Genomic DNA, 25656 nt, shown 5'->3' with positions numbered 1-25656 from the left:
CAGAATCCAGTAAAACTACTAGCGCTGGTGCACCCATATGACAATTCCCGCACATACGATAATCAATAATTAACCGTGAATAAACCATTAATAATTAATAACCATTAATTAATTAACATTAATTAACCATTAATTACGGCTGTGCAAAGAAATCGATATGGCGATATATCACGATATTTTTCTGAAATACCGATACAGTATTGTATATTAAAAAGTATCGCGATATATTGCCGTATCGATTTTATTGCACAGCCCTAATTTCAGCTCAGAAGCCGTGACTCTGTCCCACGGTTACTAAAAATTAAAGGTGCAAAGTGTTCAAGAGCTCTAGGCGAGTGACGAGAGTCTAGTCTGTGCCATGCCGGCCCGCCATCGTCTGCATTAGCGCGCGCAGCGTCGCAAGGAAGTCCTGGTTGAAGGCAGCAGTAGCCGCCATTTCCTCCCTCCGCAGGATGGCTTCCTGCTCCCTTGCCACAACCACGTCACTGGCGCGCCTCTCCTGCCTCTCAGCCTGCCTCTCGTCGAGCCTCTCCTGCCTCTCAGCGTGCCTCTCGGCGAGCAGCGCATTCTGGGCCCGGTTCAGCTGCTGCTGGTCAGTGTCAGCCGCCAGCATCTCCCTCATGACAGTCACCTGGTCCTGTTCCCTTGGGCGTCTCCTCCTGCCTGGAGAAAAAACGGGAAAAACACAAGAATGTGCTTGTTTAACCACACTGAACATCTGATAACAGACATTGTCATGAAGGCATAACATTGGTTGAAACTGGTATTAGTTTAGCTGGCTTCCTTATGGAGATGTTTATGTTTATGTTCATATTGTATACAATGAGATGGGTACACTTCCAGATGTTTTCTCATGCATGCCTACCTGTGTTTTGACGCACCGGTGGTACCGGTGTAGACGCTGCAGCTGGAATCATTGCCCGCGCTGCTGGGGACGAAGCATCCTCTGGTTCTGATGGGGCCGGTGTTTGGGCTCTCTGCGGTGTCATGGGGTCATCGGGGGAGTCTGCAGACTCTGCACTCCCCTCGCTTGGTAGCTAAATCGACTCTGGAACAGAGAGATTATACAAATGACTCATTAATTACCAGGTTCACACACAAGTCAAATTCAAGCACTTTTCAAGTCTTTTCAGCACCTTATGGCTATGGCAAATTACATAGGCTATTTATATATACAGTACTCAAACTGATTATTTAACTTCCTTCATAACATTATATGGTTTCATACAGACAATAGTATTTCAAATTCACTTTTTGTTACTCTTCATTTGGACCTAGCACAAAAGCTAGGTCCAGCCTAGCTGTTTGTCCCCCCTTTGTCCCTAAACATGCCCCTAAACCTTACTGCATTTTATTTTACAGGTAGTCCACATGCTTTTAAGCCGCCTGCAAACATAGTATTTATTAATTTGCTTGTTTATCTGTTTATTTATTTTATTTAAGCTCTATGCACCTCCCCAGTAACAGGCAACAACAACCGCGTAAACAATGGGAGACCAGATTCTACCGTGAGTTTAATAGGAGCGCTTGGCAACTAGCCAGCCAAATAACGATAACGTTTTCAAGCACACTAGCCTACCGGCGTCACACACACACACACACACACACACACACACACACACACACACACACACACACACAACAATGCGAACTTACCACCCTCGATCATGGACTGGAGCAGCATCGTGGCTGTGTCCAGGCCACCCTCCCTGCCTTGGTTGGCCGGTCGATGGCCGTAGATGCCATCCATCTGAACGGACCACTTCCAATGCTTCCTGTCGTTCCCACTCCGCGTGCGTGTAGGTGTGAATGAGTGTGTTAGAAGGATGATCAAAGAAGGACAGCTTTCCTCCGTCATAGTCCAGATGCACTCTGACCGCCTGGCTCTCCGGGGGTTCCTTAGGCTTCGTCTTCACTGGGAGATCAGTGACTGGAACGACTGATGGGGAGCGTGCTGTGTAGATAGCACCATGATCGAACCATATTCCCCATGCTAGTCCAGACTCTAGTTTTCTGCTGCTGCAATGGGCTGGACATCCTCGGGTGCAAGTTCCTCCTCTTCTTCTTCGGCCACGGTATCTGCCACTGCCGGGCAGATACAGGCCTCAGTCACCACCAGTTCTGGCGCCTCCGGTTCTGAGTCCTCAGATATGGAGAGCCGGGACTGGACAGCTTCCTCTGTCTTTGGGTCGTTGTCCCAATCACACTTACACATCCATCTCATCTTGCCCCTCTTTGGTTTTGGGATCTTGGGCTTCCCCGAGCAGCAGGGGATCTTTCCCATCTTGTGGAGGCAATACATCAAACTGGCTCTCCGGGGGTTCCTTAGGCTTCGTCTTCACTGGGAGACCAGTGACTGGAACGACTGATGGGGAGCGTGCTGGGTAGGTTTTCGGGAAGCTCCTGGTTGATTCCCTCTCTCCAACTCACCCCGGTCAGATTGGGAGACAGGATAAATGCTGTGGAGGCAGTGTTTGGGTCCAGAATCACAGTAGTAGAATCACAGTAGGGAACAATCTCCTGCATCTTGTTGAAGACTTCGAAGCGCAGGTTGCCCAGGTGTTTGGCCTCGTCTATCAGAGGGATCAGCTGTGGATCCCCCAGCAGGCGGCCCTGGACTCTTTCCACTGTAGCCTCGTAGTTCAGCAGGAACGAGGCGTCTTCAAGTTTATCTATGTCTGTGACTGTGTCTGAAATAGCTGCTGTCTCTCTGCTCCGACCCTCAATCAGCCGAATCTTCTGTGCCTCTTCCTCCCTCAGTGCAGTGAATGATCCTGGCCTTCTCTTCCTCTTCGAGAAATCGATGAAACATCTTAAACTCGTCCTCAATCACCCTCTCTGTGCATTGGGCCTGGACCTTGATGCATTTTGTTTGATCATAGTTTACTTTAACTTTAGTATACAGCTCCAGTTTCTTCTTTAAGGGCTCCAGAAGTTGCTTCTTCTTTTGGGGTGCAACTTCCTCAATGGGTTTGAATCTGTGGTTGGCGTGTGTTTCTGAACAACTACAGATGAGACACACAGGCTGCTGATGTTCCAGACAGAAGAGCTTGAGTTTCTCAGAGTGCAGACTGCAGAGAAGCTCTGAAGCTCTCTGATCATCCTCCAGTAAGAACTGTTCGCACGTGTTCTTCAACGCCAAGTTACAAGTTGGTGTTGTCTGTGTAGATGTAGCCTTACAGACTGGACAGTTATGTGTGACGTCATGCCATTGCTGCAGACAGGCTTTACAGAAGCTGTGGCTACATACAAGTACGACAGGATCTTTGTAGATCTCCTGGCAGATAGGACAGAGGAGATGCTCCTTTATCTTGGAAGACATTTCCTCTCCGAGTGAAGCTGAAAACGAAACGGACAGAGATTAGACATAGGGGCCCTTTACACGAGGACAGTTTCTGGAAGAAACGACACAATAGCGTTTCCTTCACACCTTCTCCCTGTTGAATTTTTTAAAACACCGTAATGTACATGCCAGGTCGCTAGGTGGCAGTGTGATCACCTTATTCTTTGCCCATACAAGGACGCTTCTGCATGACGTCATTTCGTAATCGTCTTTCCGGTTTTAAACACGGAAGACAGTATGCCTACCGCAGTCATTTAGGCTAGCCAAAAAGCTGTTTTCAAGCTAAAAAAAACCCCAAACTGTTTTAAAGTTTTAATATTTGTCGGGCGAGAACGTAACATATATGTGACCAGTTTATCAGAATAACGCCTATTGGAAATCTTTAACGAGCAGCGAGGACCGGGAGCGCTGGCTGTGCTGACACCGGTCGGACTAGCTATCTGTCAAACCCTACTGTAGGCTACTGGCAGTGAGAAAACACTGTCGACGTGCTTTTGTAACTAACGTTAGTTAAATGCCGACTGGGTACAGCCATCGGCTCTTCGCAGCAGTAACGTTATGAACATGTAACTGAAGTTGGCCGCAGTGTAGCTTAATTCTGAATGTTGCCAAACTTCATTCATACTGACGTTTTATTTTGAAAATGGTTGCCAACTCGCGCACGGCTATGGCGTAATCGCGTGTGTTGGCACGTCAGAGTTCCTGAAATGAGCCGTCTCAAGCGATTACACGGAGCGCTCAGCGGGAAGCGTCACCAAGAATTTCACTCTGGAGGGTGGTTTCAAAATGTGTCATTTCCTAAGCCCAAATTCGCCGTCGCCGTCTAAAAGGGAGGCACTAACGATAAAATAATTCCCTGTCACCATAGGAAACCGTCCTTGTGTAAAGTGCCCCATATAGGACGAATCAGCGTGACGTCATTTGACACCCAGAAATGCGGAACCCCGTGGCAGTTAATAGTATGAGTTGTGCCAAACAAACGTTAATATCTCAAAAACTATACATCACATCGCTTATATTTTGACATTCTGAGTGAGAGCAGAAGTAGCTCAAGCGTTTGATGTATAATATATGCATGTCGTGTTAACGTTGTGTGAACTGTCGCAGTTTTTAAAATGTAAACAGAGTTAACTGGCTAGAGTCAGATAATCAAGCCTCGCGCCGCTTGGGCTCCATAGGGTTCCATTGCCGTTGCCACCCAGTGATGCGGTTTGTTTACCAAAATGCTGCTCGGCTGATCCCTTGTATTAAATTATGAACAAAGGGTAATGATTTTTATGCGACGGCATAACCCGCCCCTCTCTGCCTCTGATTGGCCTAGTGTCAAACTTCCATCTAAACACATTTGCTTGGCTATCCTGCATTACATCTCTTTCTACAGCCTGTGGTCAGACCGTCAGACTCAGTGGGTCAGACTCAGACAGACAGCAGTTACGCTTACTAGCCTGCATGAAACACGCCAGTGTGTTTATGTTTTTAATATAGTTAGTCATATGGTTTATAACGCTGCCGCTACTCTTGGCAGTGCACGTATGTAGCACATAGACAGAGAATTGATCAAGGGTGATATAAAACAGGGTTATTTACAGGGAACCAATTCAGCTCATTGTAACACAAGAATGACATGTATTTGAATTTCAATATTAATCAGAGGAAACAAGGTGTGTCGGAGCTATTTGTTTATTTTTGAATATTTTTGATTTTCAGAAAGCGTTTGATTGTGTCGACAGGGATTTAATGGAGTTTAAACTTATTTCAGCTGGTGTGGATGGGAAATTCTATAAAGCAATTAAAGCTTTGTATAAATCCCCGGTTGCCTGTGTGCAGGTGAACGATATGAAAACAGGGTGGTTTTCTACCCCACTTGGGGTCAAACAGGGTGACGTTCTTTCCCCTACCCTCTTTGCTTTGTTTATTAATGATTTAGCCCAACAAATTAAAATGAAAAATCTTGGTCTGCAAATCGGTGATATGAATTTGAATGTTTTGTTGTACGCAGATGATATAATTCTCCTAGCAGGGAATGAGAAAGAGCTGCAGATTATGTTAAATGTTGTTAATCTTTGGAGTAGGAAATGGAGATTATTAGTTAATAGAGAAAAAACTCAAATTGTACATTTCCGGAAATCAGGTACAAGGAGAAGCATTTTTGATTTTCATGTTGGAGCTATGTCATTGGCATATACCAGTTCATATAAATATCTGGGTTTTACTTTTGATGAATTTTCTACGTTTGAAGAGGGCGTCACTGTGTTGGCCGACACTGCTGGTAGAGCCCTGGGTTCAGTAATAAGTAAAGTGAAAACTTGTAAAAATCTTGGTTATGCTACATTTTCAAAGCTTTATGATGCATGTGTGTCACCAGTTTTGTTTTATGCAGCTGGAGTTTGGGGAAGAAAGGAATTTTCTAAGGTGAATGCCATCCAAAATCGTGCAATCCGATGTTTTCTGGGCGTACATAAATTTACACCTGTGTTGGCTTTTCAAGGGGATATGGGTTGGGAGCCTTGTTTGATCAAACAAAAAGGTGAAATGTTGAGATTGTGGAACCGTCTATCTAATATGCCAGAGAGTAGAGTTGCAAAACAAGTGTTTAACTGGGATAAAGCACATAAGTATCCATGGTGTAATGATATCAATGATGTGTTCAGGGAAGCTGACCAGCAATTTATTTTCAGAAACAGTTTACGTTGTAGTGTTCGCTATATTAAACATAGGCTATTTCTTGATTATGAAGAAAAATGGGCCAATGACATCTGGCTCAAACCAAAACTTAGAACATATGTTCAAATTAAAAATATGTTCACTCCAGAACCCTATGTTACTTTACCCCTGGATAGATCCAGAAGATCTTTATGTGCCCAGTTGAGAACGGGTACCCTCCCTTTGGCTATTGAGGTTGGCAGGTTCAATTCTATTGCTGAGGAGGAGAGACTTTGTACTGTATGTGAATTAGGTGTTGTGGAAGATGAATTTCATTTTTTGTTTCATTGTACGCTATATGAGGAACCAAGATTATCTCTATTTCAGTTAATGCAAAATAAGAAACCGGAACTATTTTGGTCAGGAGATGATGCGAAGTTGGAGTGGTTGTTCAGAGATGAAGTCTTCAGTTTGGCCAGGTTTATTGGGAGGGCTTGGAAACTCAGAATGGAGAAGCTGTTCATCTGAATATATAACTCTGTCTTGTTTATGTTTGAGCGTTTTGTAGCTTGTTTGTTGATTTGTTTGTATTGTTGAACTTGAATGATTTGTGTCTTGTAAGCCCAGACGGGCTGGGCACCTTGAATATGGTGCATGACACAGAAATAAAAATTTATCTATCTATCTATCTATTTCATTGTCCAAATTGGTGTATTATCTAGGTAACGGATTAATTATCTAGGGGGCAGTAGAGAGCACCTACACTACAGGTATTTAGTGGGACAGGGGTGTGGGGGCGGGTATGTAGCCAGGAAGGGCATATGGTTTTTTTACCTAGCAAGAGAGAGACTGCTTGTATGTTTGCTCTTGAACAATGGAAAATAAATCCTTTTTGCTTTATACTCAAAACCCTGGACTGGACATTGGAATCATTTTTCTTGCTTGAGTTATCTACTACTGCTTTGACTGGCTCATCAGTGGGTTTTTGAACTTTATTGGACAAAGGGACAAATAGCCACTACAAGGTGATGAAATTTAGAATGACAAGAAAAAATACACATTCATATGCCTGCTGCAGAGTCATTTTAATAAAGTATGAATGTTAGCTGTCCAGCAAACACACCACTAATAGCCTTAGCCTATCTAGTTATAGTAATAATGCTTGGAAGTGCAGTCAGCCAATCAGAGGCAGAGAGGGGCGGGTCATGCCTTCGCTAGTGATGCTGCCTTCCAGACAACTGGGACCTTCGGATTTTCTGACCTCCTATTACCAGTTGTCTGACGTCACACAACAATGGCCGCAACCATGGAGTATGTAGTCCAAAGTATTAAGTGCCTAAATAAAATGTATAATAGAGTCTGTTACATTATGTGTCATTGCTGCTCCTCATTTTCAGTTAAATATGTAAGGAGGGTGCTCTGCTCATTGTTAAGCTGTCTTGCTATTTGCCAAACAAAAAAAAGTTTGTTGCGGTCCGCCATGTTTCTTGGTTGCATTTTGCCTTTGTGCTCTGGAATGCTTTGAAGGTGGGGGGTGGGACTTTTCCACTGGGAAACACCCACGTCCCAGGTGTCTGGAAGGCAGCATCAGTCTGGGCACCTTTCACCCCGCTTTTTGTCATGGGGCGTAAACCACGGAACCAGAATGAACACCGGAAGGCAGTGCGCCAAAAACGTCTTTGTTGCCGTTAGCTTGACGTCTCTTGCCTCGATTAATTGTCTGATGCAAAGCTCCTGTATTGGCTTAAAAGATGTGAGATGTTTCTAAAAGAACTTCTTCAAAAACTTCGTTCGGTACGTCCATCTTTTGTTTTGTTGTTTGCCGTTCTGATACTTGGGTCAAATTGTCATGTTAACGTAAAAGTTGACGAGCTAGAAACGCTGCCCATCCGGTCTAGGGCGGGCTCTAGGCCGGAACCAGGTAGGGTGACAAAATCAATTGTGAGCGAAAGCCAGGCTCTTTCTCGCCGAGAAGAGCCTGGTGACGCAAGGTTATCGCTAGTAACCTTGCGTCACCAGGCTCTTCTCGGCGAGAAAGAGCCGGCCTCTGTTCACAATTGATTTTGTCACCCTGCCTGGTTCCAGCCTAGAGCCCGCCCTAGACAGGAAGTAACAGCGGATATAGCTCGTCAACTTTTACGTTAACTTGACAATTAGACACGACCAGAGCCATATAGATAGATAGATATAGATCCCGACATCTCCGTTCACTCCAATGGACCAGTTTTTTTTTTACTCTCAAGAGTTCCAGGAAGTAAGGTCCTGGATTAAGCAGCACTGTCGAGTTGCAGCAAAATGGACAGTTTGTGTTGTACTTTGAAAGGGTTTCTCCCCCCTTGAATCAAATTGTACATTATCAGCTTTATTTTAGCATGCAAAAGTAGTGCGAGACCCATTCCTGGCTGTTCATTGGCTAATGAGTCTCGCATTTTGGTCCTCCGCTGACGCCACTCTCTCTCTAGAGCAGAGGTTCTCAAATGTTTTTCAGCCAAGGACCCCTTACAAGATAGAAAATATACCGGGGACCCCCTCATTCTGATTTGTGATTTTGGGCTAAGCTTAATTGTTTCCACGGTAACGTGCTTGACTTTTAATTTGATAGAGGTTTGTTATTAGAATGTAATCCATGAACCATTTTAGATTTAAAGCATAAACTATTTTCGTTGAACTATGAAGATTTTGCAAAAAAAAAATATATATATATATTTTTTTTTATTACATTACATTTACATTACGTCATTTGGCAGACACTTTTGTTTTGTCCAAAGCGACTTACAATATCACAATTTGTCAACAGTACAGAAAACCACTATGCAACACAATCAATGACAGCCAAGATATTTTGATAGACTAGCACCATGTAGGAAGTAGTTTGAGAAAGAATAATTAACATGTAGCATTTTATAAAGCTGATAATGTACAATTTGATTCAAGGAATGAAAACCCCTTTCAAAGTACAACACAAACTGCCTATTTTGGTGCAACTCGACAGTGCTGCTTACTCCTCCTGGCCTTCGCCATCATGGGGCGGGAAATATCGCGTACGGCGAAGGGACTCTCTTGCAGAGTAGACGGTCACGTCACAATAACGTCAGACAAAGAAGAGTTTCCTAAAAGGGGCTAGGCAATCCGCTGCCTAAATTAATATCATGCACTCAGGTCTTATTCTATTTTCCCAGCACTTTCCTGGCTCTAACTAGGTTTCTGAACTTTGCCCTCCTCATTCTGGTTATCAGTGTTGGTGTGAAGTTCAGCTTCTCCTTCTTCTGTCACTGCTGTACTCGCCCTGGATAACAGCTTCGGCTAACGTAGCTACATGCCTGGAGTAAATGTGCGTGTACAATAAGGATGTCTCTGCCTCTGTGGTGGTTGTATTCATTCAGGTGGTTGTGTGTGTGTGTGTGTGTGTGTGTGTGTGTGTGTGTGTGTGTGTGTGTGTGTGTGTGTGTGTGTGTGTGTGTGTGTGTGTGTGTGTGTGTGTGTGTGTGTGTGTGTGTGTGTGTGTGTGTGTGTGTGTGTGTGTGTGTGTGTGTGTGTGTGTGTGTGTGTGTGTCAGACTGAAGCTGCACGTGTCTCTCTGGCTGCTTCACATACCGCCATGAGCCGCTGCTGCTGTCCGCTTCAGTGGAGCGCACTGTTTCCTTTTGGACATCGACCTTTCGCCTACGGCAGCTCCTCCTCGGTTGTGTCGTTTTATCAAAAACAATTCACGACCAGTTTGAAACACAGCTCGCTGCTCGCTTTCCTTCCTCTAGGCGTGCACACACTGCTCTCTGTCTGTGGCACGTGTGACACACAGCACAGCACAGACGATTCTTCTTCTTCTTCTCGCGGTTGGCAAACAGCTTTTGGTGCATTACCGCCACCTTCTGAAATGGAGTGTAGCAGCACAGAGTAGTAGAGCCCACTCTGTCAAACTGGTGCCTTAAAGTGCTCCCGATAAACTCGCATTTAGTTGCGCGGGACTTGTTTTTGCAGCAATATGAATAAACTCTACGGTAAGTTGGTAACATAGACTATTTGTCTCTTTAAGACTAAAATGACAATAAAGTTGTATGTAAGTAGGCTAGCCTATGCCCCAAAATGCAGAACAACTACAACGTTAAAGAAAAAGCAAAAATATCCTCATGATTTAGCTACATACAACAAAATCAGATAGTGAAATGTTTTTCCTTTCCTATCTGTTTTACATGGCTTCTCCGTCCACTAAATCTCTGGAAAATCTCAACTCTCTCGTTGTGTTTGTTGTCTTGCGTTTGCCTTCCAAAGGGAAATATGATATTTCCGACAGCTCCTGAAGGCAGCATCAGATAGACATCTAGCGGTACCGAGCGGTACAGCGTCACTCGTCGGGACAAATTTGCGGAACAGGGGGGAAACAATTATGAAACGTCCCGGGAAATTAATCTCAGCACATTTAACAACCTTTGCACTTCTGGTTTATCTGTGTTCAGTGAATGGTAAGTCATTTTTAACTATTGACGACCAGTTAGCGTATCATCCCATTCATCGCATTCGAGATGATCAATCAATATTTGCCAGGGTCTAAATAGACGATATTCCATTTAGGCTGTTGTGCCACAGGTTAGGCTACTGCTTCACTGAGGTAGGCCTATTTACAATCAGAAATCAGAGATGTCTTTTCATTTGATCCACAGGGCGATTTGGCACTGAATTATGCTAAATGTAGCCCACAGTAAGCTACATTTATGGAGGCTGCCTACTGTAGCCTACTACAATATCAAATCTAAGTGATAACAATAACTTTACTGACTCATCATGAAGATGTTTTGTATTGTAAAATATATGGGGATGAGACAAAAGAGGGGTCTCGTTAGCCTGTAACAAACAGGGGGCTGTACCCCATTTACATCTGGTTTTTAAATGTGACCTGTATCTGGCTAAGTTATCTGGATAAGGAAAAGGCATGTTAATGCATGGTGTAAATATCGTGATCAGGATGTGATCAGATCCTCCTGACCACATGGAGGTAGTCTGGCTCACATTGTGTTCAGATCTCTTTCACCCCATTTACACCTGGTGTTTAAATGCAACCATTATCCAGATAACTTGTCCGGATACAGGCCACATTTAAAAACCAGCGGGTATATGGGGCGTATTACACAAATGAAAAGATATCACTCCACTTATCAGTCCTCCTCACTAATCAAGTACTGCAATTATTGTTGTAGTTTTTACTTTACAGCCATTTTGATGATATTCAATGACTTTCCTCGTACTTTTCTCGTCCCAAATAGGCTATCTTCTTATTTTGCTTTGTTGTTTAGGGTCCAGGCTGTGTCCAAAACATCTATTCATAAAGCAGCCACATGTCATTGGAGACTTGGGGGTGCTGCTGAGATGCTAACTCATTGTCATGGTGTAATAATGAGTGACTGTCTGTGGTCAGCAAAGTTTCTGCCTGCCATGCTGTTATTACACCCAGTGTTTATCATAAGAGGCAGGTTGTAAAAATAATACACGGACACTTTAACGTGGAAATAGTTGCCCTCTAGCAGCACTTGAAACGATATAAAATGTGCAGAGGAAATAGCGATGACTCAAGTATACGTTAAAGTGTTGTGACTGGCAAGGTGTGGCGACTGTTACATGTACTACTAAGTATTCACCTTATGTTCCAATGCAGGGGTCAGCCAATTACTTCCTGTTGTCTTGACACTTCCTGTGACAGTACAGTATTACATTGTGTTGTTAACTGTGGTCAACAACACTGCTGAGGGGAATTAAGGTGTGTGTGTGTGTGTGTGTGTGTGTGTGTGTGTGTGTGCGTGCACAGACCCCTAAGAGCCAGAGTCAGACTAGGTTTGAAACAGACGGCGTTTTGAACAGGAAGTCATAACACAACTGGGTCAAGTGGGCGGGGCTACATTAGGTGAATAGGTGTGTGTGTACTATCAGGCCAGGATGTTTGTGTGAATGAGATGACTCCGCCCCTGCCTGTCCACCTGTTGTTTTTATGGGATGGTGGGATGCGTGCCTCAAGCTCCTGAGCTGTTGTCTTGTTGTGTAAGTGGTCATTCTTGAAAGAGGTGCTGCATGTATGCTAACCTGGCTAATCCTGAAATCTCTTAATCCTGACCCGCACATAAACACATTCTGTTGTTATCAAGCGTCTGCTGAATTAAAGTAAGATGAAATTGAGTGCGTTCACGTGCAAACAATAAACGGATAACTGAGAATAATCAGCTATCTGATATCCGCATTTATGATTAGTAAATGGCCTGCATTTATATAGCGCTTTTATCCAACCGTGAACCATGATATACTGTTATTCAAAATGAAGGCTATGGGTTTTAACAGTGCTTCGCTAAGGTGGGTAGAGTCATACCTAAGGGGGAGGAAGCAAGTGGTGGAAGTAAATGGCACCATGTCATCTTCACTAGTGCCAACTTGCGGGGTGCCTCAAGGGAGCATTTTAGGTCCAGTCTTATTTCTTTTATATGTCAATGACATGAAATCTGCCTGTGAATGTGACTTGCTTCTTTTTGCGGACGATGCGGCTCTACTGGTCTCACACCAGGATAAAGGGGAGGTAGAAATTATCCTCAGCCGAGAACTACTCAGGATCAGTTGCTGGCTGGTTGATAACAGGTTGTCCCTCCACTTAGGTAAGACAGAAGCCATTCTCTTTGGTTCTACCATCAAATTGAGGAGGTCTCCGGGGTTTAGGGTGGTGGTGGGAGACGTAGAGGTCTCAGCTAGGGAGGAGGTCACATATCTGGGATGTGTGCTGGACAACACTTTATCAGGAGAGAGCATGGCACAGAAGGTAGCCAAAAAGGTTAACCAGAGAGTGAAATTCCTCTCTAGGATTTCAACCTATGTCAACAGGTACGCTCTGGAAATCCTAGCGGGAGCACTGGTTCAGTGTCAATACGACTACGCATGTTCCTCCTGGTACACCGGCATCGCAGTGTCACTGAAAAACAGGCTCCAGACAGCACAAAATAGATTAGTCAGACTCATTTTACAATTGAATCCTAGGACTCACCTACTACAGTCTCACTTCGACAGCCTCAAGTGGCTAAGAGTAGAGGAGAGAGTAACACAAATCAAACTCGGCATGGTCCACAGGATAGTCAACAATGCTGTCCCAAAATATCTCAGAAATTACTTCACCAAGGTCAGTGACGTACATGGGCACGGCACTAGAGGGAGCCCCACAGATTTGGTCCCAGTAAAATGTAAAAGATGCATCGGCCAAAATTCTTTTCTTTATTCAGCGGCAGTAGCCTGGAACAGTCTCCCAGCTGAGATTAAGACAATCAGCCCCTATCCCTCCTTCAAAGGTAAAGTCAAGAACTGGATCAGGAGAAACAGAACCTGGATTTAATGTGTTGTGTTATATTGTGGTATTATATTATTATATTATATATTATATTATATCTATATTATTATATAGTATATAATATTGTATGGTAATGATATGTAATGCTATAGTATATTATAATATATTGTCCAGTATAGGTACATGTAGGCTGGATTTGATGGTAGCCAAGGTGTCTGAGGTGGGGGGCGACCTGTTGTCGGCCAGCCAGTAACTGAGCCGGTGTTTCACTCGACCCTGTATTTTATTAGATCTTATTTTATTTTATTTATTTTACTTGATTATATTTTAATGTATGTTTTTATTAGGATTTGATGGGTTTATTTTTTAATAGCACAAATTGTCTTTTATTTTATTTTATGCTTATTTTTATTGGTTATTCACTGTGCCCTACTTTCCCATATCATTCTCCCCCCTGCGTGGCAGGCACACCCACGCGTTACCCTCAGACTCTGACAAGTGCTTGTGGCACTCACACTGTTATACACTTACACACATCCAGACATACACACAACAGTACACATTTTATAACAGTCATCATGAGGACCGCAATGGAAATAAGCTGTTAGCTTTATTGCGTTTTTATCCTTTTGATAATGGTGGGCCTGTGTATGTATATATGTATATTGTATATACTGTGTATTCATTATCAATAAAGAACTCAATCAATCAATCAATCAATCCAAAGCACTTTACAATCAGTAGATAATCTACATTCACCCATTCATACACCGATGGCGGCAGGCTGCCAACACACCATCGGGAGCAAGGAGGGTTAAGTGTCTAGCCCAAGGACACAGCGACAGCAGCTGGGAGGGAGCGGGGATCGAACCGCCAACCCCTGCGTCATTGGCCGACCCGCTCTACCTCCTGAGCTAAAGCCGCCCCTGTACTAGTACTACTACTAGTACTAGTAATAATTTAGTAATACAATTTAGTAATAATGTATGGTTATACGAATAAACCTGATGATTCAACAGAATCCTAGGTGTGTTTATGGGTTTTCTCATAAACCGATAACGGCCTTTATCCGGTAAAGGAGGCTGTTGACATGACACTTGAATAATCGGGTAACTCTAGAAATCCCATAATAAACGGTCTATTTAGTGTGCATGTAAACACGCACTCACTGTTGTCCTCTAAGAAGCAATCTGCTGCTGAAGTGCTTTTTCAGTTTCCAAGCAACGGCAAACACTGCCTGGCCTGTTTATCACGCCCCCGAAAATACACTATTATTGCTTCTAATTCATACAGAGATGGAAGAGAACAAAACGATGGCTAGGTGGCATATCTCTTTAAATTTAGTATTGCTTCCATTCCCACGGTGATGCTATCATCTTTTCTTTTCTTTTTTGCAGTGCAGCTTGTTTGATGTGTTTGTCTCCACATTAGGTGTGGACTCCATCATTATCCTCATGACTTGCTCTTTGAAATGTTTCCTCTGGTCACTTTGTCTGACTTGCAAAAGGGCTGCCTGTGAGACAGACATGCTGAAACATGTCGAGTCAGTGCAGGACCTAGTGAAGCCAGTCTGCTCAGTTCAAAGGTTTGACAGCAACTGTCAAGAACCTGTTCTGGTGTGAAATATCGTGAGAAGAACTTTTACATATCTGGCGACCCGATAGCCTCCTCGGGCCCAAACGGAATCGGTGCACTGCTAGAACAACTGTCTGGAACAGCACATTTTTATGCTAGTAGCTGTACACACAGTGACAATTCACAAATGATCCACACATCTTCAGACATAAATACTGCAGCAAATGAAAGTAATGTCCACAAATTCTCTCCGGCCCGCTGAGAGATTCTGCTGATTCTGATGTGACACCCACGTGATGTGACACCCACGTGATGTGACACCCACGTGATGTGACACCCACGTCATGTCACACCCACGTGATGTGACACCCACGTGATGTGACACCCACGTGATGTGACACCCACGTGATGTGACACCCACGTGATGTGACACCCACGTGGGGGTGACACCCACGTGATGTGACACCCACGTGATGTGACACCCACGTGATGTGACACCCACGTGGGGGTGACACCCACGTGATGTGACACCCACGTGATGTGACACCCACGTGATGTGACACCCACGTGATGTGACACCCACGTGGGGGTGACACCCACGTGATGTGACACCCACGTGATGTGACACCCACGTGATGTGACACCCACGTGATGTGACACCCACGTGATGTGACACCCACGTGATGTGACACCCACGTGATGTGACACCCACGTGATGTGACACCCACGTGATGTGACACCCACGTGATGTGACACCCACGTGATGTGACACCCACGTGGGGGTGACACCCACGTGATGTGACACCCACGTGATGTGACACCCACGTGATGTGACACCCACGTGGGGGTGACACCCACGTGATGTGACACCCACGTGATGTGACACCCACGTGATGTGACACCCACGTGATGTGACACCCACGTGATGTGACACCCACGTGATGTGACACCCACGTGATGTCACACCCACGTGATGTGTGACACCCACGTGATGTGACACCCACGTGATGTGTGACACCCACGTGATGTGACACCCACGTGATGTGTGACACCCACGTGATGTGACACCCACGTGATGTGTGACACCCACGTGATGTGACACCCACGTGATGTGACACCCACGTGGGGGTGACACCCACGTGATGTGACACCCACGTGATGTGACACCCCACGTGATGTGACACCCACGTGGGGGTGACACCCACGTGATGTGACACCCACGTGATGTGACACCCACGTGATGTGACACCCACGTGATGTGACACCCACGTGATGTGACACACACGTGATGTGACACCCACGTGATGTGACACCCACGTGGGGGTGACACCCACGTGATGTGACACCCACGTGATGTGACACCCACGTGATGTGACACCCACGTGATGTGACACCCACGTGATGTGACACCCACGTGATGTGACCCCCACGTGATGTGACACCCACGTGATGTGACACCCACGTGGGGGTCAACAAGATTGTAAAATAGAATAAAGTAATAATAAAGATGACATGAAACACAGCACTACTACGTATATGTCAACCAGACCTCTGTCTCTCCTGCTGGACATTTCTGTGATCTTTTTTTTGGGGGGGGGGGATCGATATAGCATAGAGCATAGTATCGCGATATTTTGTGTGGCAACATATGGTATCGCACAAATGCCAAGTTTACTTTAAATTGTCAAGTGCATATATATACATATATATATATATACTATCGTATTGTGGCTTAAGTATCGTGGTAATATCGTATCGGGGGCATCTGGTGATTCCCAACCCTACTATATAGCTGAACATAGGCTACTCCTGAGTAAGAAGAGCATTTAGAGATCCTGTGTATCCCCAAACACAGTGTTAGCATTTGTTTTAGCATCCATTCTCAGATGCTCTAACACTATTACTTTATCATCAATCTTTGACATTTATTACTGCATTCCAGGCGTTATTGTGTGACGACATGTTGTCATTTACTTTTTTGCTGTCTTGCTATTGCATTCCTATTGAGGCTATACTATTGGTGGAGAAATTGTCATCTCTGCCTCTTCTATGATGGATTTCTTCCTATATGATTGTTGAACTATGATTGTAAAAATATTATAGAGTCTAGAAACAAACCCTCTTTAATTCTGATGGACTGACACTAAAATCCAGTGTAATCCAGTGTAATATATTACTTTGAGCAGTAACTCAGTAGTCAGTAATATAACTTATTACTTATACTGTAGGATTTCAGTAATATTATACCAGTTACTTTGTCAAGTAACTCAAGTTACAAATTTAGTTACTTTATTTTTTATTTTTTTATCAAAGCACACATTTAAATAAAGATACAATAATTTCCTAATCAAACTAAAAACAAAAATAAAAATAAATAAATAACATTTAGAATTTTGGATTGTTTTTACACTGACTTCAAGACAGTTTAAATAATTTTTCGGGATGGTTCCGAGGCGGCGATGTCATTCTGCTGCTGCTGGTGTTTTGGTGAAAGTAATGCAAAAGTAGTGTAATAAGTAACCAGTTACTCTACACAGACAGTAATATTGTAAAGTAACGTATTACTTTCAAATGAAAGTAACTAGTAATATGTAGTATATTACATTTTGAAAGTAACTTGACAATTACCATGATTGATGTTTTAGATAGCTGATTTTTAATTTTTTGCTATCAATCTCCAGTGTAGCTGTGCAGGAAATATGACAATGTGATGTCACTTTATGTACGTTTTGCCAATAGCCGTTTTTTTTTTAAAGGTGTTAAAGTGTTGAAAATGAAAAGCATCTTCTCCATCTCTTGTCCTCAGGTGAGTACTGTGAGGTGAACCGCTGCCATAACGGGGGTACGTGTGTGACAGGAGTGGGAGAGGACCCCTTCATCTGCATCTGTGTGGATGGCTTCGGTGGAGACACCTGCAACCTGACGGAGACAGGTAGAGATAGCTGCCCTCCTGTAGCACTTATCAAATGTACAGAGATGGAAATAATATAGAGATGGCATATCTTCCAGAATGCATTAAACTGTTGTCATTAAACTGTTAGAGAGCCCCAGGAATGAGTCCGGAAAACATCGATGCTAACACTAAGTCCGGGACTTCCGCGTTCCGACTACAAAAATACGTCATCCCTGGGGCTCTCTATTCCACCGCAGTACAGAGCATTAGTAGAGAGAGCCATTATAGCCTATTTCACTTCCCACCCAATTCGCCCATTCTGTGTCTAAAAGGCAGGGAGTAACACAGGTGCAAGCACAACTTCCGATCGAAGTAGGGTGTTCCAGTGCCGGGGCCCTAATTAATGTCTTGCTTGCACCTGTGTTACTTCCTGCCTTTTAGACACAAAATGGGTGAATTGGGTAATAGGTGAATGTTCTCGTGCCCTCTCTCAGGCCCTTGCAGTCCAAACCCGTGTAAGAACGATGGGTCCTGTGAGTTCTTCACGCCGACCCGGCGAGGAGACGTCTTCAGCGAGTACATCTGCAAGTGCCAGCCGGGCTTCGAGGGAGCGCACTGTCAGATCAGTAAGCACTGAGCAGCCATGTACACCTGTTTACATTCACCATCAACATCCATGTTCCTCCTCTCAGGCAAAGTGACTGGCTACTTCCTGCTTCAGCGCTGTACCCGAGATTTTCTTCCGCAATTTATTTTCCCATAGACATTTCGTAAAATGCTTATAAAAATAGTTTTGCTTGGTCAAACCAAACGGTTCAGCTATATTTAGAATCGGGAGAGACCATAGAACATTTCACTCGGTCCAAAACTTAAAAAAAAAAAAAAAAATCTTTAAACCCGCAATTTTTTTAACGTTTTGGGCCGAGTGAAATGTTACGCGATCTCTCCTGTTTCTAAATATATCTGAACAGTTTGAACCAGTAAAACTATTTTTATAAGCATTTCAGGAAATGTCTATAGGGAAAATAAATGGCGGATGAAAATCTCTGGTACAGTGCTGAAGCAGGAAGGGACGTTCCACTTTGGCCTCTCTATATTAACTCATTGAATGCCATGGACGTCCTTCGACGTCCAATTAAATAGTGACGTAGAGTGCCACGGACGTCCTTCGACGTCCAATGCGTTTTTTGACGGTGGGACGTCGATCAAAGCCTTCCGCAGCTCCTGTACAACTATAGTAGCTATTGGAGGTCTATAACCTATTTTACAGAACCCTTAGGTGGCGACAGTGCTCTCCAGATTACAGAAATGTCAGGAATACACAGCCTGAATTAGCCTTGATGAAAGAGAACCCGCTCATGCTGCAATCCAGAGCCATGTAGATTGTTCTGGCTGCAACTGACGGTGCGTGCGAACACAGTCAATCCGCGCACACAACTGAGTCCTTCTGCCTCTGTCTGTCTGTCAGCATAGTTTCTCCACATGATTAGCCGCTAGAAAAGCAGCAGCGCGACACTGAAAAGCCAAACCTTTCACTGCAGTCCGCGTGTGGCTTCTCCATGTTGCGCTGCCTGGGAGGCGGCGCTTCCCAGGCTTCCTAGAGACGCTTGGTGCGAGGCTGTGTGTTACTAGTGTGGGGAGGAGTTTTCAGCTGAGGGGGGGGAGGGGGGGTGGGGCACGCAGGGCAGGACACAACTACACCACATCACTACATCAGAAAATATTACCGTATCTAGAGTCAGTGAATGTGCTTGAAATGCTGCATTTCACAAAAGGCTGAATATCTCAGCTTATAATTTGAAATGCCTGAAAACGCTGAAAACAACCTATCTTCTCCGGCTCATAACTAAAGAACGGAAAATGGTATCAATAAACTTTTTTTTGCTGATGATACAATAGAGTCTCCTTGTTCTTTTTGCGTGTTCGGTGTTTACATAGTAATATCACACAATATTCTGTGGGCCTCGAGAAATCACTGAAAACGCTCTGAAAACTCTGGCACTGGGAGCGTCCGTTCTCCAAAAGTGGCTGGCACTCAATGAGTTAAAGATCTCTGTCAGCAGTATGAGAGATGTGTGGTCAGCTCAGGAGCCTCATGAAAGAACCTCATTCAGCCCTGTGGCTGTTCTGTTGAGCTCATTAGTCAAAAGTCTCTTAGCGTGCAGAAGCAGATTGAATGAACCATGGCCTCTGTTTGTGCTTTTCGCAGACTTGCGTCTGACCTAATGAATCAAAGAATGTGTCATAACAGTGAATTCCCAGTCATATCCTCTTAAAATAAACCCCCGGATTAGCGGTTTGTTTTGCCATTGGCGCAGAGTGTGAGAAATATAATAATAATAATATAAGAATGAGGAAAGGAAGGAAATACCAGGATGTTGTTTCTTCTTCTCCTTTTTTCCACTTCCTGCTTCAGCACTGTACCAGAGATTTTCTTCCGCAATTTATTTTCCCATAGACATTTTGTAAAATGCGTATAAAAATAGTTTTATTTGGTCAAACCAAACGGTACAGATATATTTAGAATTGGGAGAGACCATAGAACTTTTCACTCGGACAAAAAACATCGGAAAAATATATTTTCTTGAAACCCCACATTTTTTTTACGTTTTGGTCCGAGTGAAATGTTATGCGATCTCTCCTGTTTCTAAATATATCTGAACCGTTTGGTTTGAACAAGTACAACTATTTTTTATAAGCATTTTACGAAATGTCTATGGGGAAATAAATGGCGGAGGAAACTCTCTGGTACAGTGCTGAAGCAGGAAGTGACGTTCCACTTTGGCTCTCTATAAAGGAGTGGGTTGAACTCTGTTTGACACCCATATACTGTGTTAGCTTAGGAGTGTGTGTGTGTGTGTGTGTGTGTGTGTGTGTGTGTGTGTGTGTGTGTGTGTGTGTGTGTGTGTGTGTGTGTGTGTGTGTGTCTAGGTGTGTGTGTGTGTGTGTGTGTGTGTGTGTGTGTGTGTGTGTGTGTGTGTGTGTGTGTGTGTGTGTGTGTGTGTGTGTGTGTGTGTGTGTGTGTGTGTGTGTGTGTCTTGTGAAAGTGTTATTTGTTTCTGAACTGTATATGAACCCTGTGTGTGTGTGTGACTTCTTACCACAATGGAGGACAGGAGCACAACCGGGACGCGCCCAATCTGGATTTGCATCAGTTGCAGTCTTTATCCGAGTTAAATTCAAATGAAGATATATCGAAAGCGAAAAGAAGAGATTCCATACACTTCAATCTATAGTTCACTTTTACTTCAAATTCAAACTTTCAATTCAAATTAAGATTAAAATATCCAAACTGTCTCACACGCACTGAAATAATAATTTAATATTTAATCAATTCATATTTGATCAAGCAACATTGGCTCATTCTGTCACCGAACAAGCTAAATTACAACGTAGGGAGGATCATGCAGTTACTGGACTGGCATTTATTGGGAACGAACAGCTCACCCTCCCAAAGCCGAGCCTGCTGCCCTGACCGCCAAGTGCAGTGTGCAGTGTGGTCGTCCACTCCCAAAGATGTTCTATCTTTGATCCAGTCAGTCATCCCCCGTCCTTATGGGTGTGTTGTGTACTGTAGGTGTGTCGCTCCACCTAACCACTTCCTCGCATGACATCAGACACTCGCACGCACGCACGCACGCACGCACGCACACACACACACGCACACACACACACACGCACGCACACACACACACACGCACGCACACACACACACACACACACACACAAACAAACTGTGGATTGGATTTTTCCAGTAGGAGAAAGAAGTTTAATTCAACAGTGACATCATCTCTCTCTCTCTCTCTCTCTCTCTCTCTCTCTCTCTCTTGCATGGGTGTGGGTGTGGGTGTGGGTGGCGAGGCAGTTGGGTTTGTTTAGTTTTTGGCATTGTTAGGTCGCTCTGTTTTTAAGATACGTTGACTGTTCATCAAAGGAACATCAACAGTCAAAGTCTCTTTCTCTCTCTCTCTCTCTCTCTCTTAATTTTAATCTTTTTATAATAAAAGTAGAATAATACATGTAACAAAAAACATTGAAATAGGAGGGGGGGAAACGCATCCCCAAATAGTGCAGGCTGGCTCTAGACAGAAGGAATCAGAGCAGTGGGCTAAAGACACAGACTTTATGCTAGCAGGATTACTTGTAGTTCAGTGTCAGTCACTGGGTGGCAGTGTTGTCTCGATCCTGTGTTGTCTCGATCCTGGGAATGTTTTTCAACTTGTGACCAATCCTCTTAGTGTTTCCAGCAACAGGAGCTAAACAGACCCGTGCCGCGTGGCATAATGACGTCTGTTAGACTTGCAGTCTGGAGGAGTCACTCAGGGTCTGCCACACGGTACAAACTGTTTGTTTGTTTTTCCCCCTCCCCGATTTTTTATCCCCATTTTTATCCCCCATTAGTGCTAATTTAATTTATTTATCCTGGTTGCTGCTCCACCCTCTGCCGACCAGAGGAGGCACCACATTAGCAACCAGGATATTGTATGTTTTTGGTGAGGGGTTCCTATATGAAGGAAACCCCCAGGGGGCACAGGGAGAACATGCAAACTCCACACAGAAAGGCCCTTTTGACGAGCCCCACCCGGGCGGTGGGCACTCGAGGACATGCGGACGGGCACGCACTCCTTCAGCGCTCACAGCGTCCCAGGTGAGAATCGAACCCAGGACCTTCTAGCTGTGAGGCGACAGCTCTACCACTGAGCCACCATGCCCCCTACAATGCCCACTACCATGCCCCCTACCATGCCCCCTACAAACTGTTTTTGAAGGTGCTTAGATGGAGGTAACAGCAGAGCCAATGCATGGGAAGTCTTTGTAAATATACACTAGAGATCTAGTCAAAACCGGTGGTTGTCCAAAGTGCTTTGTCTCATTGAAAATAATTAAATGTCTTTATTTCACAAAATAATTTTGCAGTACTAATTACGACTCACTTTAAAATGCATATTTACAAAGACTTCCTGGCCTATTCGGACTCAGCTGTGGACAGAGGAAGGTGACGTCTGTTAGTGAATTGTCTTTCAATTAACATGCTCTCACTAATTGCTCTAGCCGCTCTTGGTGAAAATGTCATTTAAATTGAGTGGCATGGATTCATTTAGCTGCTGTTTGAGTCAAACACACACACGTCCCACTGCTGTGGACCATGTACAGTGAATTGTTAGATAAGTCTGCCTCCCTGTGGAGATTAGACGGCATTACATGGGTGGCGTCTAGAAGCGATGGGGGACGATGCAAGAAGTGATGTGCACACAGCACAGTCACTTCCTGTAAGCCTTTCATCTATGTAACCAGGATGTCTGGTCGAGGGGATCAGCTAGACAAGACTTTTGATATGACCTTCATCAGTTCATTTCACAATCACTGCAACTGAAATGGAAAATTGCTCAGATTTGGGAATTTACCAAGGCAACTTTTCTGTGTTGTGTCTGTTAGCTGTTAAAATGAAAATGTTAACTTTATTATGCAGTAGTGGTCTGAGTAGAGTTGACATTATGTCAGTCACACTCGATTCACACTCCCTCCCCTCTCTCTCTCCCTCTCTCTCTCTCTCTCTGTTACTCTCTCTCTCTCTCCCTCTCTCTGTCTCTCTCTCTCTCTGTTACTCTCTCTCTCTCCGTTACTCCCTCTCTCCCTCTCTCTCTCTCTCTGTTACTCTCTCATCCTCTCTCTCTCTGTTACTCTCTCTCCCTCCCTCCTTCCCTCCCTCTCTCTGTTACTCTCTCTCCCTCCCTCTGTTACTCTCTCTCTGTTACTCTCTCCCCCTCTCCCTGTTACTCTCTCCCTCTCTCTCTCTCTCTCTCTCTCTGTTATTCTCTCCCCGTCTCTCACCCTCTTTCATCCTTTTGAAATTGACGGTTATTCATGGGATTCAGTTCATTCAGCGAGACATTATTTTCAATTTCCCAAACAAATTCCCCTTTTCCTCACGGGTAACAGCTGCATTAGATACACACACACACACATGCCACACGCATGCATTATAACTTATATCTACTGTGGCTAGCAACATGATATGCGCCATTTTCTGTTCTGTTGTCTTTAGTTTGAAGAATACATGTTGTCATACTTTCCTCCTGGAATGTAGATAAGGGCCATTTGAGTTTTGTCGTCTTTATATCAAAGTGCTCTGTGATCTGCTAGCCAGAGTACAGAGCTCATTTCAGTTGGTAACTGACGGTGACGAAAAAAATTAGATAACATCCTGAAATCTCTTGAGTCCCTTCTAATTCCTAGAAGCTTGCCACAAATTACAATCGCCAACCGTCCGTGACCTCTCACCCGAACCTGCTATGCCCTCTGAATCGGTTGCCAAGGGCGTCCTCCTGCCCGCCCTCCTGTGTTGCCTTCAGGAGCATCTCTGTCATCACGTGAGACTAAAGAGAAAGCAGCTGTAGGGTTGGAGACACAGCGAGGCTATTGTGGCTCTCCGCCACTCCTCTGTACTTTGTCTGAGCTGTTTTAGGGCAGGTGTGCACCGCATCTATAACCATCATGTGTTTTCATCTTGTGCTTGTTGGGTCTCAGGGAATATTTCACTACTTAGGGACTGATTTTTAAGTTCTAATTCGAGTTTGTTTTCTCCTTCAGATGTGAATGACTGTGCTGGCCAGCCCTGTAAGAACGGAGGGATGTGCAGAGATCTTGAAGGAGACTACACCTGCCACTGCCCCTCGCCCTATGTTGGGAAGCAGTGCCAGCTACGTAGGTTCACCAACTGCTTTAACATTTGATTCACTTTTTTATCTGATGTGTGTCATTACAGAATAATATCAAATGCTAAGCATTTAAGTAGTGCACCTGTGGCCGACAAATCAGGCAGATGCAAAATATGTAGCCCAGTGGTTCTCAACCTCGGGGTCGCGAGCCTAAGTGGGGTCGCCTGGAATTCAAATAGGGTCGGCTGAAATTTCAAAAGATAAATTAATTAATTAAATAAAACTACCGAAGATGATTAGCATCACTTGCGATTCTTTAGAGTATAATCTCTAAGATTTCAGTTTTGTTCTCTTGGGTGACACCGATGCGATGAGTGGTAATTGCATGTAAGATCCAAACTTGCATTGTGACATTGTGACATTACTAATTCACCATTCATCAATGGGACATAGCCTCAATCACCATTGTGTTACAGTAACTCACTATCATATAGTGACTTTTATTTGTATTTAGATGAAAATCTTTGAGATTATAACCTTAAATTAGGATTCTGAGAATAAAGTCAGAATTCTGAAAATAAAGTTAGAATTCTGAGTTTAATGTCAGAATTCTGAAAGTCTGACATTAAAGTCAGAATTGTCAGAATTTTGAGGAAAATGTCAAAATTCTCAGATTAAAGTCAAAATTCTGTGGGAGAAACAATTGTACTGTTACATGTGACATCACTGACGATGTCACTGACGATGTCACTGATGTCATTATCGATGGTGTACCGGAATTCGAATGTCTCGGGTCACTAGACTTTTGTGATGTCAAAGTCAGGTCACAATCCAAAAAAGGTTGGGAACCCCTGACAAACATTCTAAATTGCACCTAGCTGCAATGTTTGCTAATACAACTGTTCCCTAGCGACACAATTCTGTGAAAACCGTGTATACAAGTGAAGTTTGTCTTACACCCCGTCACAGCATTATCTTTTTTATTTATTATTTATTTGTTTATTTGACAGGGACAATACATAAGCATTGCTACATTTCAATGAAATGCAACTGATGCAAATGGACTTCTAGCCATAGTTCATTTGCAGTCCTTGTCCCTGGTTGGGCTTTTAGAACAGTAGTAAAACACTCTAAAACTAAGCTTTAATGCACATAGCTATATTTAAAAAACAACAACATAGGCCTAATAAAACTAAGTAAAACTAAACTCGTATGGAGAGAAACTAAATAAACA

The 25656-nt window shown here is 43.9% G+C and overlaps 2 protein-coding genes across 3 annotated transcripts in view; one reads left to right on the top strand and one right to left on the bottom strand.

The window, feature by feature from the left end:
• Nucleotides 1-346: 346 nt before the first annotated feature.
• Nucleotides 347-1750, bottom strand: LOC310791181 (uncharacterized protein; the record flags this gene model as incomplete). The annotated part of the gene is made up of 3 exons (XM_083652869.1): nucleotides 347-663; nucleotides 866-952; nucleotides 1657-1750. 3 exons carry the CDS (start codon nucleotides 1748-1750, stop codon nucleotides 347-349), a joined length of 498 nt encoding a protein of 165 aa, XP_083508995.1.
• Nucleotides 1751-10344: 8594 nt separating this feature from the next.
• LOC310791057 (lactadherin-like) overlaps nucleotides 10345-25656 on the top strand; it is a 26103-nt gene continuing 10791 nt past the window's right edge. For both annotated transcript variants that reach the window (XM_083652773.1, XM_083652772.1), the window contains exons 1-4: nucleotides 10345-10446; nucleotides 17677-17802; nucleotides 18258-18389; nucleotides 24355-24468. In XM_083652773.1, coding sequence (XP_083508899.1) covers nucleotides 10371-10446; nucleotides 17677-17802; nucleotides 18258-18389; nucleotides 24355-24468 — 448 coding nt within the window. In that variant the 5' untranslated portion in view covers nucleotides 10345-10370. The remainder of the gene's footprint in view (nucleotides 10447-17676; nucleotides 17803-18257; nucleotides 18390-24354; nucleotides 24469-25656) is intronic.

This window comes from Poromitra crassiceps (genome assembly GCF_964638095.1).
Source record: "Poromitra crassiceps genome assembly, chromosome: 16".
Classification (NCBI taxonomy): Eukaryota; Metazoa; Chordata; class Actinopteri; order Beryciformes; family Melamphaidae; genus Poromitra; species Poromitra crassiceps.
This window is presented reverse-complemented; position numbering and strand designations above follow the sequence as displayed.